The sequence below is a fragment of the Cyrtonyx montezumae genome, unplaced genomic scaffold, assembly GCF_038088225.1.
Source record: "Cyrtonyx montezumae isolate F1298 unplaced genomic scaffold, pur_monq_1.0 scaffold_13, whole genome shotgun sequence".
In the NCBI taxonomy this organism is placed as follows: domain Eukaryota; kingdom Metazoa; phylum Chordata; class Aves; order Galliformes; family Odontophoridae; genus Cyrtonyx; species Cyrtonyx montezumae.
Genome location: NW_027071859.1, coordinates 37,099,708 through 37,113,526, shown reverse-complemented (window position 1 = coordinate 37,113,526; position 13,819 = coordinate 37,099,708). Strand labels below are relative to the sequence as shown.

Here is a 13,819-nt window from a genome sequence, read left to right as displayed (position 1 = left end):
TTCTTTCAGTACATCAGAGTGATGCACTGTACCTAGAAGAATATCAAATATCGAAAGGAATATCATATATGTAACACACAACTGGAATTTCGCTGTTAGTACACAGATATTAATTTCTTAAGAGTTTATAGTAACAACTAATGAAAGTGAAATTACATTATTATTTATGGGAACTAAGGATGTGATTTGTGCACTTTTGTTGGGAGCTGCTCAGCAAGATCAAGCAAGTTTCTCGGTTGGAACAAGGCACAGACTCTTCAGTCCCAGTCAAAATAACCAAAACAGAAGCATTTTGTTGCAAACAAGTTACTTGTTTGGCTGAACCTGTATCAAACAGAATACATATTGTGATGGTTCTACTTTTAGCAGTCATTGTAATGCTTTTTCCCTTAAGTTTTGCTTAGATGCACAAACATGATTTGATACTCAAGGAAGAGGATAGATTGTGGCACACTATTCCTAGTGAAATTATGTATCATCACTAAAAAGACTTATACTGAAAAGTAGCTAAAGTTGTGCTGTAGAAACAAAATAATTCTCAATTTTCAGGTGTAATCTCCTACCAGAACTAAAGAAAATTAAGTGAACTACCACAGCTACAGAAACCTTAACATTGTTAACATTTCATAAGAAATGAGTCACTATAGTGGATCCCGAATGCCAAAATCATTTTCATTGTGGTAGAAGAAAGAAAACTGAATTGCAAGGAGGACCACGCCATGCACAGCAGAAATCTGCAGTAATGCATAGCCTGTCCTAACAACAGTTGTTCTTAGACAGGCCTGCTGTTTGAAGCATAAAAGGAGCAGCGTAACTGAAAACTGATTTTATCCAGCATCTCCAGTTAAGCATAGGAAAGTATGAGTCATATTTGCAAATTTTGGTTTAAATTGGCTTAATGCTTCCCAGCAAATGCATAAGCCTATTGTTCCTTTGATGATTTTAGCAAGCGATATCAAAATCAAGCCCAAAATAAAACTGAAATAAAAGTCAGCTCTTCAGCTAGCACCAGCTACCACAATGTGTTTCGTTTAGGACACCTTGAAGGGGGGCTACAATTAGACATATTCTTCGTACATCAAGACAAGAAGTTTCCCACCTCAATGTATGTCAACCATAACTTAATATCTGTACAAGAAAATGTCATGTAAAAGATCTGCAGTAACATAACATTAGTTATTAAAAATTAGCCTTTAAAAAAGTTAGTCATTATATGATGTGTCATTAGACACTGAAATCCAAATGTGCCAAGCAATAGTAAACTGCAATAATTATCTTCTATTCTGAAGAGTAACTACTAAAGTATATTTGTTATGTTAGAAGCCTAATGTAATTTGAGATGTCATTTTATTAATATTTCTACTTCCATACCTTCCATATCTGACCCATTTTATAAAGGGTTGACTTAGATATTGTTCACATCTTTTCAAAAAGAAACTTGCTTTTCCTTCATGATTACAAACATATTGAAACTACAGGATAACGTTGCTAAAGGTCCCCTAGCATTTTCTGACTATTTGATACAAAGTCTGAAAAATAAAACTGGCTCATGGAAGATTTTTAATTTGACTTTCCACATCATTTAATGAGAGCACATAAAACAATAATTAAAGATTAATTATTTACTAAATAAAAGAATTCCTTGACTAACCCAGCTTCTGTTAACAGCAGCTTTCATCCTCAACTGAGCTTTCGCCTCCATCAGGTATCTCCTCTAAAACAAATATCTCTATAAAAACATCTTTTCATTTTATTTTTATAAGTCTACATTTTTTTGGTCTCATTTATCCTTAATTAAGGATTTTTCCTTAATTCCTGCCCCCCCTGCCCCCAACAAAACAAAACAAACAAACAAAAAAACTTCACACCAAAAATAACAGAACACAACTATATCAATTTAATTTTCCCCATTAATTCTTGATAACTACCCTTTTTGAGTAGAAATCAAACTCCAGAAAGGTAGATCCTTAAATGTCGTGTTTGGGATCTTCTAAAAACATAGATGTGTCCTACTATCTAACAATAATGACTTCAAATGAGCTTTATGTGCAGTTGTCACCTGCTTTCACAGGTGATACACTATTAACTTTGGAAGACCAGGTTTTTATTTCAACCATAGCTGAAAATGTCACATACATCTGAGTTTGTAAACACTTTACTAGACCGAGTTTTGTTTGATCTCACATATGTAAAATTGTTTTTATACATCTGAAAGTAATACCGATGAAGAGGATGAGCTCTGTCATTCCACAAAGTGGAATTCCAGAAAACTTTTTGACAAAATTATACAAAGGCCTTTAAATGAAGATAGGCAGAAGAGGAAAAAAAGAAAAAAAAAAAGAAAAAAAGAGAGAGGTCTTTGCCTGGATAAATGAGCAATTGAAGCTGGAGAGAAAAACAAACAAACAAACAAACAGAACAACAAAAAACAATCCACTTGAGAAGAGCAGACCAATCTTTGCAAGGGAGTGATGATTCCAGTGGAGCATCTCAGTCTTGCATGTCTAACACACAGACAGACAGTGTGGAAAAGAGTAAGACCATTGAGCCTACAAAGCCCACTGAGACAGAATGTGATTAACTATATAAGTATAGCATGAAAAGCTCAATACAGAGTGACACCATGAGAAAAAAACATCCTAAATTTGAAAATGATACTTTTGCATCCTATCTTTACAGCTCCAAAGAAATGTCTTTGAGTATGTGAGTTTCACAAAACATCAGTTCAGTGCTCAGCTGATTAAATAAATAAATAAATAAATAAAACAAAATAAAACAAAAACTTGAATGCTTTTGGGCAAAAGAGAACAAAATGGAAAACCCACGCAGAAGTCTATGCTTTGTCTACCACTGCAGGTAATTTTGTTTCCCTCATCTCTCAAAAGATACACTACAGCTAGAAAATACTCAAAGAAGGACAAAAGCAAGATCAAGAATAGGGAACAGCTTCTATTAGAGTATCACCTGAGTAAGTGAGAAATTTGCTGTGAAAAGAATACCTATGAAATGATGGTTTGTCATCTTTTCCAAAAGAAAAAAAAATCCAATAAAACTTGTAGAAGTCTGATTCAAAGCAAATCAGAAGTACTTCTTGACACTAATACCATGCACCACTTGTCAGAACATGCAGTAGATTACCATCTTACATAGGTTCAGTGGGAAACAGGATAAAAGCCTGGATGAGACCTGTATTCAGTGTTACCAAATAGACAGAAAACGCCGTCTATTAGAAATGCCCGAGCTAAACACAGCTGAAGAATTCTCAGGGATGCATTAAGTTCAGTCTGTTTTCACTCTTCTGTAAGTATCACAATGGCTACTACTAAAGTAGCCAACAATCTAACACAGCAGGGCCATTCTTACATTCTCATCAAATGTTGTCAATGATATCTCCCTCTTTTGAGCCATCAGCTACAGAACAGAGACTGCTGAATTCACTGGCCACTTGTATATTAAGTCATCCAGTATAAGCAGGTTGAGACTCAGTCAGGTTTTAGAGGTCTAAGTTTGAATATAGGTTGTCTTAGGCAGATTAATTTCCAACAGTTAAACAAACAGCAGTATTTTACAAAGCTGTTTAGGTCAGTCAAATATAGAGGTTTCACTGCTTAAATCTAGCCTTTTATTAAATGAAGGACAACAATGACATGAATTCATCTAGCTGATGCTGCAGTTCAGGCTACTAAAATGAAGTTAACATGGTGGGAAAATATGGTACTAATAATAATTAAGTAATTGATTTTTTTTTTTTTAAGAAAGAAGATTTAGAGGAAATTGTCTAACAATAATAATGTGCTACACAAAAAGCAAAATCATTTGCAGTGTTACAGACTTCTCCTAGTAAAAATGAAGAAGAATGCAAGAAATTTATTTCAGCTGAGGAAACATCCAAAAGAAAAGCAGCTATGTGGATGGTATTAAAATATCCTAAAACCACCACATGTACACTTTATAAGTACAAGATATAGATCACGATTTTAGCTCTTCAGCAGTTTTGTCTCTTTCTTTAGACACTTCTTGTGGTATGTCAGTGTTATTCACTGAAGCCAGGAGTGACACACTGCCCAAATAATTCACTCAGGTGGTTTGAGCACAAGGTGTTTTCAGCTTCACTACACCCACAGAATAATAGCTTTAATTTCTCCTGAGGTTGTGTAGGAAGATACTAATGGAGACCGAAAAAAGAAACTGTCTATGCATCCAGCATTCTAAGATAGAAGGTTTCTTCACCAAAATACAGAGATGCAGAATGATATAGGTATGAAACATTTCCATACTACAGCTCTGCTCCATAAGTTGACTTTCCATTGTCAGACACTTAGAGCAAGACAGAAGAGGCAGCAGAGCCCAGCTTTGGGATGCTTGCCAAAGAAGCACTGTAAAACCGAACAGAGAGCATGGGGAAGCAAAGGAGAAGGCTTCTGTCCTTCTTTTAAATAGAGGGAGCTCATCAATTGCACAATTAGCAATCACCAGGTGCTACTGTTCATTTGAGACCGTGAGTTACAGTCTCTTATGGCCTACCTCACTAACCTCAGATTTGATTCTGCCACACTTACTGCACAGGGAATTCAAAAAATAATAAAAATCAAGAGGATGACTCAGAGAGCAAGACACCATACTGCCTACCATCCACCAGTGGCAGGATTGCAATTAATTCATTTTTGTACTATGAGAATTACAACAGAAGCATACTTACTCTGACAATAATAACAACTGTTGGGAATTTGAAAGGAGAATTCATAAAAGATAACTGTAAAAGCTTGTGATAGTACCAACACTGCTGTGCTGTAGGAATTCTATCTGCATCAATGGAAAACTGCATCAGAGCCTCACAGAATAAAGGAGCATTAACTGCAAAGAAAAGGATGAGTAAGGGTGTTCTAGAATTGCATTTCCTTCCCTATAGTATTTTCTTAATATAGAATTAGTATAACTTAGAATGTTGTATTTCACAATCATTAAAACATTTGGGTTCGAGGTATAGGTAGATAACAGGCATATAGGAACTAACTGCTTGAAAATAGCAGCAATATCCTTATAAGAGCTATTGTTCATCTAGTAGTACTCATAGTATTTGACTGAAGAGACAAAAATAAAACCAAGATGATGAATTTAACAGAAGAATTTTACATGCTTGGGGGAAAAAAAATCAGAGCAGTTGAATAAAAATTAAATGTCACAATGAATCCATGTGACCAAGATCTACCAAAGCTGTATTTGGTAATTAAAATAGATACAATACTTCAATTTCCCAACTAGATCATAATTTCCAACTGAGAAAATGAAAGGAAATTGATCCCAGGAAAAGTTTTAATGTATGAGAAATACTCAGCCTACTGAGGAAGCTAATACTGAGGTTAACGGCCTCTTTTTGCACAAAAGTCTCAGTACCAAATAGATGCTAACAGAACCAAAGAATTTATCTGATCCAATGTGAAGAACTAACATTTTTAAGGATTACCTGGGAAAAGGATTTCTATATCAGCATCACTTCTAACAATAGTATGTCAGTACTACAGATCCTTAAATTTATCCCTAAGTAAAGGAGCTCCTTTTCCTCTTCCTGACTCACATAACACTCAAAAACAACTTTCTCCACACAGACAGAATTTGTTCATAATAATAAGAGCAATCAACACTTCTATGTACACAGGAATATATACTCTGTTTAGAGAGATGAAAGCACAGAAAACCTCTCTGAAAACAAACGGTTTAACAATCAACTGTGGCAGCTACAAGTGCCAAGGCAGTAAAGACAGTAAACAAAATTAGAATCTATTTGGTTAATTTTTAAGAAGGATTCTCTTAAGAATTGAAAATGCTTGCTGTGGGAAAAAACAAACACAAAAACATAGAATGCTACTGATATTTTGTAATAGATTAGAAATATTAACAACTACTAGATTTCTAAGTCTGTTCCAGTTAACTGATATAACTGTTCATTCAGATAACATAAAAAAAAATCATTTTTCTGAAACAAAAAAAAATCAAGCCCAGTAACTATAAACATCCTCAAGTGAAAAATAAGGAAGGAGAAAGGAGTTGTTCTGAATAAAAAAAATCCGTGTATTTTCTATGAGAAAAGCTTGAGCTTACATAATCACCTGCCAGCACTGTAAATGCCTACAAATGAAGTCATGCAGTAATATTTCATTTTGATCCCAGAGGGAAAAAGGGGGAAAAAAATCTTTTACGTGGATATTACTTATCTTGCTAGAGCTATCAAAATGAACATATACTTGCCAACTCACTAACTCAAGCTTCTTGTCTCACTGCAATATTTAGGATAGTCAGTTGGACTCAGATGTTGCAAGTCCTTTCCAATTGAACTATTCTATTTTCAATTCTGATATTTCAGCACAGCTGAAACTACAAGATTAGTTATACCTACTGGAAGACAGGATGGCAGGCTACTACCCAGAAGATGGTCAAATCCATTGTTTGCTGAAGGTCAGGTCCCTGTTTTGTCTTAAAAAAGCAAATGAAGAATTTATCTGAGTCAAAGAAAAAAATGATAGTAAGACAATCTCTGACATTCACCACTCTTCTACATACAATAGTTCTTGTTCCCTCATCAGTTTCTAACAGGACACACAGTCATTCTTCAAGTGTTAACAAATTTTCATTGCAGTAAATAAAATAAATAAAAATAAATCACAATTAGGAAAAAAACAATGCTGCTTATCTGACTTCTTATTCTCATCAAGAAATACAATGTCAGCAGTTGTTTAATTGGAATCAAAGTAGACCAAGAACATGTAGAAAACCATAACCAGGATCTTTATGAAGCAATATCCAGCCACTTGTAGGGATTTTTTTTATGAAAGTGGTGAAAAACAAGAAAAAAGAAAAAATACCTGTGTTGACAAAGCTTTTTGGAGAACTAAGCACACTCCTTGGGTAATCTATAAAATAGTAAGCATTGGATGACAGCCCCTCCAGATAGAGCTGAAGGTAAGCTAGTATATTAATCAAAAGTCTGAGCTACAGAATTCTGAAGCTACAGAAGGCAAGCTTGTTGTGTCACATTGATGCATGCTGTTGTCATCTGAATTTTATCCAAGGCAACTCCAACATCTAATGTTCTCAGAATCGTATCCCCTACAGTCCTGTACTCACATGAAAAAAATCTCCCAAAAATTAGTGAAGTGTCAGTTTCTCATGGAAATGATTTCAACGTGGTTAGAAAATCTGCTACATTATTCCAACATTCCTCCAAGAAAATACAGGAAACACTACAGGTAGATCTCATCTTTTTGTAATTTTAACAGATAAAATTGAAGCACTTAAGTCTTTCTGAGTAGTGAATATAAAGCTGGCATTTCCAGATGGTGACTATATATATTTACTTTGACTATATTTATATATTTATATTGTATATTATTTATATTTATATATTTATTTGACTATATATAATTCTATATAAATTTTCCATTTCATTTACCAGCCTCTGGAGATGCCAATTTCTCTCCACTGACTCTAACTAAAAACTGGGATAATTCTCCTAATTCTTAGAAAATTAATACCTGGATAGCACAAGATAGGCAACATCTACCCAGCTACAAAAACATTTATAATCCCAGTTTAAATTCTCAATAGTTAATCAACGAGTGCTCTTTTCTCAGTGATTAGAATCAGGAATATATATATATTGTTACTTTTTTCAATATCCTTACAAAGCATAAATCAAATTTCTCAATTTTTTAAACAAAGCTTTTTGTCCACTAATAACAGAAGTTGTTTGTCTGACTTTGGAAAGCACAAGTCCCATATTTATAGATGATAATTAAAAGTTTCAAGAATATGTCTTACCAAAATATAACAACAACTCTAGGTCAGATCAGATTACCAAATTTTTGTTCTGTAGTACCATTCTAATTGATTTTCAATTAGATAAATAGATAAATCAATTAGATAAATAAATAAATGCCACCATAAAGGTGCTTGTAGTGCTACAGTTATGGTATGAGCAAAATACTATGCAAACTTGCTTTTTCTAAGAAGAGTTTTTTAATTTCAGCTTTAGTCTTCAAATTACAACAGAATAATTCGAACTTCAAAAAAAACCAAAAAGATATATGTCAACTAAAGAGCTACAGACAGTCCAGCGTTCTGAACAGATATACCTTCATGAAGGTTAGCACCACTGCTTCTCAAGAAAAATGCCCTTCCTACCAGAAATCTCAAATTTTCAGTTATTCCAACTATATTGAGCGGGCACAATTTTGAATGCTGAGTGTCTGATTTAGCCAGATTTCACAAGCAGTATTTTAACCTTTGTAAGTGACAAACATTTGCTTCTAAAACCAAGTTTTGATACACTTAAAATATTACTACAGAATCTGAAAGAAGAATTACTATTCCTCTTCAAGAGTAATTCCTTTGAACAGATTTAAATTTCCTTTCTCCAGTTTTCTGTGCTCTAATGAAAAGCAGTTCAAATGTCCAAGTTCTAACACTTTCTGACTGGAGCCTAAGATTAATAAGATGTGTACTGTCCATCCTTATAGTGGGAAAAAAAAGACCAAACAATGTGTAATTAATGTAAGTTAAAAAGAACTTACTTATGTCCTTGATATTTCTATTTCTTCCCTATTACATGTATGTGCATATGTAACAAAGTTGTAATATTTTACCTGATGCAAAATAATCATGAATTTTATACAGGTTCAAGTATAATTTGTTCAGTATGATATGGATAACCATTCTCCCTCCAAAACTCAGGGTTATTTTTAATATTACTATAAGAAAGAAAAAATAATAATCTTTAGACTTACTCGAAAGTAGTCACTACAGGCTGCCAAGACTGCCTTATGTGCATGGAATTTCTGCTCTTCAGCAATAAGGGTGATATCACAAAGTATGCCATCACTTCTTTGTTGGTTCAGGGCTGCCAGAACAGCATCATTATGGGAGCTCGACTGACAAAGCCTCTGACCTGTCAACATTTCTTGAACGCTGAGAGGGAAAGGGGAAATATTTTGTAAGTAAATGTAGAAAAGCAATATGAAACAATTCTATAAGCAGTATAAAACAATGTTTTCTAAGATTGTTCGATAATTTTTGAAAATAATGTTATGAAGCCTATAATGTAAAATCTTTACATGGCATATCCATTTCAAGAAAATCACAGATTAGCAGTATTGTGAGACCTGATTACATACTCAAATGAAAATCCCAACCATTCTGATTTGTTGCACTGGAACTCAGTTGTACTCAGAATTAACCCAAAACCATTTTAGAGTTAAATGAGAAGAAAAAAGCCCTATATGAATGAAGTGACAGAAAATCCAAACTGATGATTTGTGGAAAAGAACATGCCTGTATGTAACCAGTTCTACTCAAAAGAATGAGGACTCTTGATCTCAAGTGGCCTGTTTAAGTCTGATATTAGATTACTAAACGTGTTCAGATTATTTCAGGTCATACACATTTATAAAGTACGGTTGTTGGGTTTTTTTTGAATTCTTGTATAATTTGTTTTAATACTGAGGCCTTCCACCACCTCTGAATACCAGATTGTATGAATGCAAAACTTTTGTGTCATCCAGTCTAGGACTGTCTGGTTTCAGCTTCCTTTTATAGCATGAAAAGAAGAGACTATATAACTGCAGATGTGTTTTTATGTGCAAATACAGTTGTAAATAAATAGAGACAAAACTTCAGAGCCTTTCTGAGAACAAAACAATGCAGTTCATCTGAAATCTGTAAGACTACACCGATTTATACTGCCTGAGAAGCTAGGTCCTTTAAGAAAATGAATTTATATAGAATCAATCCTGAATAAATCAATATGTGATTACAGGATAAATAAGCTATCATCTTTCCACTAAAATCATGCATGTCACTACATACACAAGCTATGGAAGCAGCCGTACAGCTGTGAAATTATCCTTTCCCATCAACACTTACTATTCTACCATACGTCCCACTCCTGCACCTTGAGGTTTTGCAAACTAATGCAGATCTGCCTTGTGTGCTGTTTACTCTAATCTAATCTTTTTTTAGAAAAAAAGGTAAGATATTACAAAGAATAGCTGAAATGGAGTTACCCATTATACATACAGGAGAACCATAGAATCATAGGGGTTTGAAGGGACCTCTAGAGATCATTGAGTCCAACCCCCTGCCAAAGCAGGTTCCCTACACCAGGTCGCACAGGTAGTTGTCCAGGCGGGTCTTGAATATCTCCAGAGAAGGAGATTCCACAACCCCCCTGTGCAGCTGTGCCAGTGCTCCATCACCCTCACCGTAAAGAAGTTCTTGCGCACATTCATGCAGAACCTCCTGTGCTGCAGTTTCTGTCCGTACAACAACCTGCATATGAATTTCATACCCTGATAGTTTAGGTTTCACACATGGAACTCCACATTCCAGAATCATTCATTCAAACAAAACTTTGTCCTTAATTATTCTGTAATTTCTATAGTATAGTAACCACATCAAATGATTGTTTTAGGGAAGCAGTGCTACCAGCTCAACTTCTGCACTGAAATAATGAAGAGTAAACTAATAAAACTATATTCTTTCTGCAATCTTCAGCAACAATAAAGAATCTGTAACAAAATATTAACTATCAGTTCTGCCACTCATTCCTGAAGAAGTGCAGAATATAGTCTCCCCAACATGGTTTCCTTCTTCTGTATCAACTGTAAAAACATTTTCTTCCTAGGAGAACTGTGAAAATAACATTGGAAGATTAACTGTGGAAGCATACAACCTAATTATACCTAGAGATGGTTTCTCTCTATTTCTGTTCAGAAGAGGAATTATATGATATCCTAGTAATATCAGGCAGACCGCTGAGATCTCAGATCAGCCCATAAGCATTGCCTACTCTCCAAAACAGAACAGCAGGTGAAACTACCAGCATATTAGAATAGAGCAAAGTTCCACAGAAAAGCAACTGGATAAATAAACTTTGATGGATGTTTTTTTCCCTGACAGTACTCTCAGAAACTAATTAAATCATAAATATCAAAGTCTCTGATGAGACAATAGGCAATACAAATTAATGAGAAAGTCTAGGCTAGGAAGCAAAAATGGATGACTAAGACTCTGGAAGAAGGAGAAAGGCAGAATGGAAGGCTGAAGGATGAACTTGGAAAGAATACTTGAAATGATTTGAAAGAACTGGAAGATCGACATATGTTCTGAATACTGGAACACTATAAACAACAAAAATGATCACCAGGCACCATTTCAGGTATGTACACGCAAAACAGTAGTTGCTTTCACAATCAAAAATTCCAAGTATAAACGAGACCATAAACAAGATGATAGGTAAAGAGACTGTGAGACCCAACCAAACCCCAGCATGCTTCCCTTTGATAGACATAAGTGACAGCAAGAAATCAATCAATCTCTTGCAGACCATAACACAAACAATGAGTTAAAAAATTAATTAATTAATTTGACATTTCATTATCTGCTAACTGATGCTTTAGTAAACATCACACTAAATGGGAATAACTTACTATGTGCTATCAAGTACTATACCTCAGGCACCTCTCAGATGGCATCTTTCAGTTTTGCTCTTCTGAACATCAAAGCTTAAAATCCCATAGAGAAAGCTGCAAGCATTCCAGCTAGAGAGAGAGAAAAAAAGGAGGAGCACATCAAAATTCAAAGCATACACAGCCTCAGCCTTAAAGATTAATACTTTTAGGAGACGCAATTCTAAAGTGACTTTTTTTCAATTCTTCTATTGCAGAAAGATATATATCACATAGTCTAGGTGCATGTGAAATTGTACTGGCAAGATGAATTGTAGTCTGAAACTGGCCTTTATTCTAGTCTTTTCTAGGAACACACCTCAAGGGCAGCACTTTCTGCAAACTCAGAAAGGAGTATTACCTTAACAGGGTAGAAGAGTCACTCTGTTTCTTATTGGAAAAGTAACTTTCCATTAATAACATGAAAAAAAGTTTTTAGAGTAGGCCAGAAGCAACTACGGCCACTTGCTTACTTATTTGAATAACAAACAGCTATGAAAACCTTAAATCTACCACAACACAATCTCACAGTCCTTTGTAGAGTTTAAGAGATTTGCCATACACCAAAACACACATTTTGACTACATTAATTTTTCCTAAAGACACAACTGGGGGGCAAAGAGGAGAGAGAGGTTTATCGTGCGTATTTGAAAAGGAACTTTCCTTCCCTTGCAGCAACCACTCTTGATCAGCTAATCGATACTGAAATACCACAAACACCTTTTGGAGTGTTACTCATGAGACAAAGTCCAAATAATCTAGCTCTTCGCTTATTTGGTTTGTCCTGAATTTTGTTCTTTATAATCTTACGCTAACTAGCAGCCTTACTTTGAAAGCCACAGCACTAACTTCAGGGAGACTCTCTAAGAGATGCATGAAGGCAGAATTAAAACACTGGCTATTTCTCAGATAACAAACAAACAATCAGTGTGAAGGGAATATTAATCCTGCTCCCACTCTCCAGTTCATCACACAGACAAGCTCCTGCTTTCCAGAGAGGCATCGTGACATGTACTTTTCTGCAAGAGCTGTTGACTGTTCCACAGCACTAAAAGAAACAAGTAGTAATGCACAATAGTTATGAACTCTAGATGCTGACAACTTAGTTCAAATCGATTTTCTTGAAGTCAACACACAGCGCGTTCTCAAGAATTCCCTGCAGATTTCGAGTCCTTCCTCCAATCCACAGAAGGAGTAACAGCCACTCAGTTGAGATAAAATCACAGTTAGACACATCAGCCTAACTGTGCCCTTGAGGTTACTAAGCACTTTCTCTTAATTTCTGTCACTCTCCTGATCAAGAGATAGCACTACAAGAAATACAGCTCAATAAAATCTTAAAACTTCTTAGTAAAACCACTCCAAATTTCAGCAGTTCACCCTCCCTCCTACCTACTGGGGCACAGTAAAAATAAGTACTCGTGTAATGAACTCCCTTGAAAGAAGCTCAGCTCAACTCACTTTTTTTGTAAGCATAAGTGGAACAGTGAAAAACATTAATACATTTTTCTTCCTCATCATCTCCAACTCAACATTTTTTTAAGTTAAATCTTGATATTCAGTTCAAGAGAGTTGGAGATGTACAGCCTGCAGAAAGCTCCAGGGAGATCCAATAAGAGCCTTTCTAATGAAGAGTTATAATAAAGAATAGGACAGACTCCTCAGCATGGACTGATGTGACAGGACAAGAGGAAATACTATCAAACTAAAAGAAGACAGATTTATACCATATATAAGGAAAAACATTTTTACAACAAGGGTGGTGAGGCACTAAGTTGCCCAGAGAGGTAGTGGGTGCTCCATCTTTGGTGACATTCAAGGTCAGGTTGGACAAGACTCTAAGCAACCTGATCTAGCTGCAGGTATTCCTGTTCATTGCATAGGAGCTAGACTAGATTACCTTTAACGATCCCTTGGAGCTCAGATAATCAGTGGTGCAGATTCCAGTTGGAGGCCAGTATTTAGCAGTGTTCCTCAGCAATCCATGCTGGGTCTGGTCCTGATCAACACCTTCATCAATGATCTTTATGAGGAAACAGAGTCCACCCTCAGCAAGTCTGTTGATGACACAAAGCTGGGAGGAACGGCTGACAAGCTGAAAGGCTGTACTACCATTCAGCAAGACCCAGATAGGCTGGATTATTGGGAATAGAGGACCAAATGAGGTCTAACAAGAGCAAGTATAGAGTCTTGCACCTAGGGAGAAATAACTGCATGCACTGGAACAGGTTGGAGGATGATCTGAGGAGAGGGACCTGGATGTCCTGGTGGATGACAGCTGGCCATGAGCCAGCAGTGTGCCCTGGTGGCCAAGATGCCAA

The 13,819-nt window shown here is 35.6% G+C and overlaps 1 protein-coding gene across 1 annotated transcript in view; it reads right to left on the bottom strand.

Moving 5' to 3' along the window:
- The window catches only part of KLHL32 (kelch like family member 32), an 86,986-nt gene extending 75,438 nt beyond the window's left edge, over positions 1-11,548 (bottom strand). The window contains exons 1-2 of the mRNA XM_065731042.1: positions 11,503-11,548; positions 8,781-8,961 (exon numbers count right to left, since the gene is read on the bottom strand). Coding sequence (XP_065587114.1) covers positions 8,781-8,961; positions 11,503-11,525 — 204 coding nt within the window. The 5' untranslated portion in view covers positions 11,526-11,548. The remainder of the gene's footprint in view (positions 1-8,780; positions 8,962-11,502) is intronic.
- Between the last annotated feature and the right edge of the window lie 2,271 nt (positions 11,549-13,819).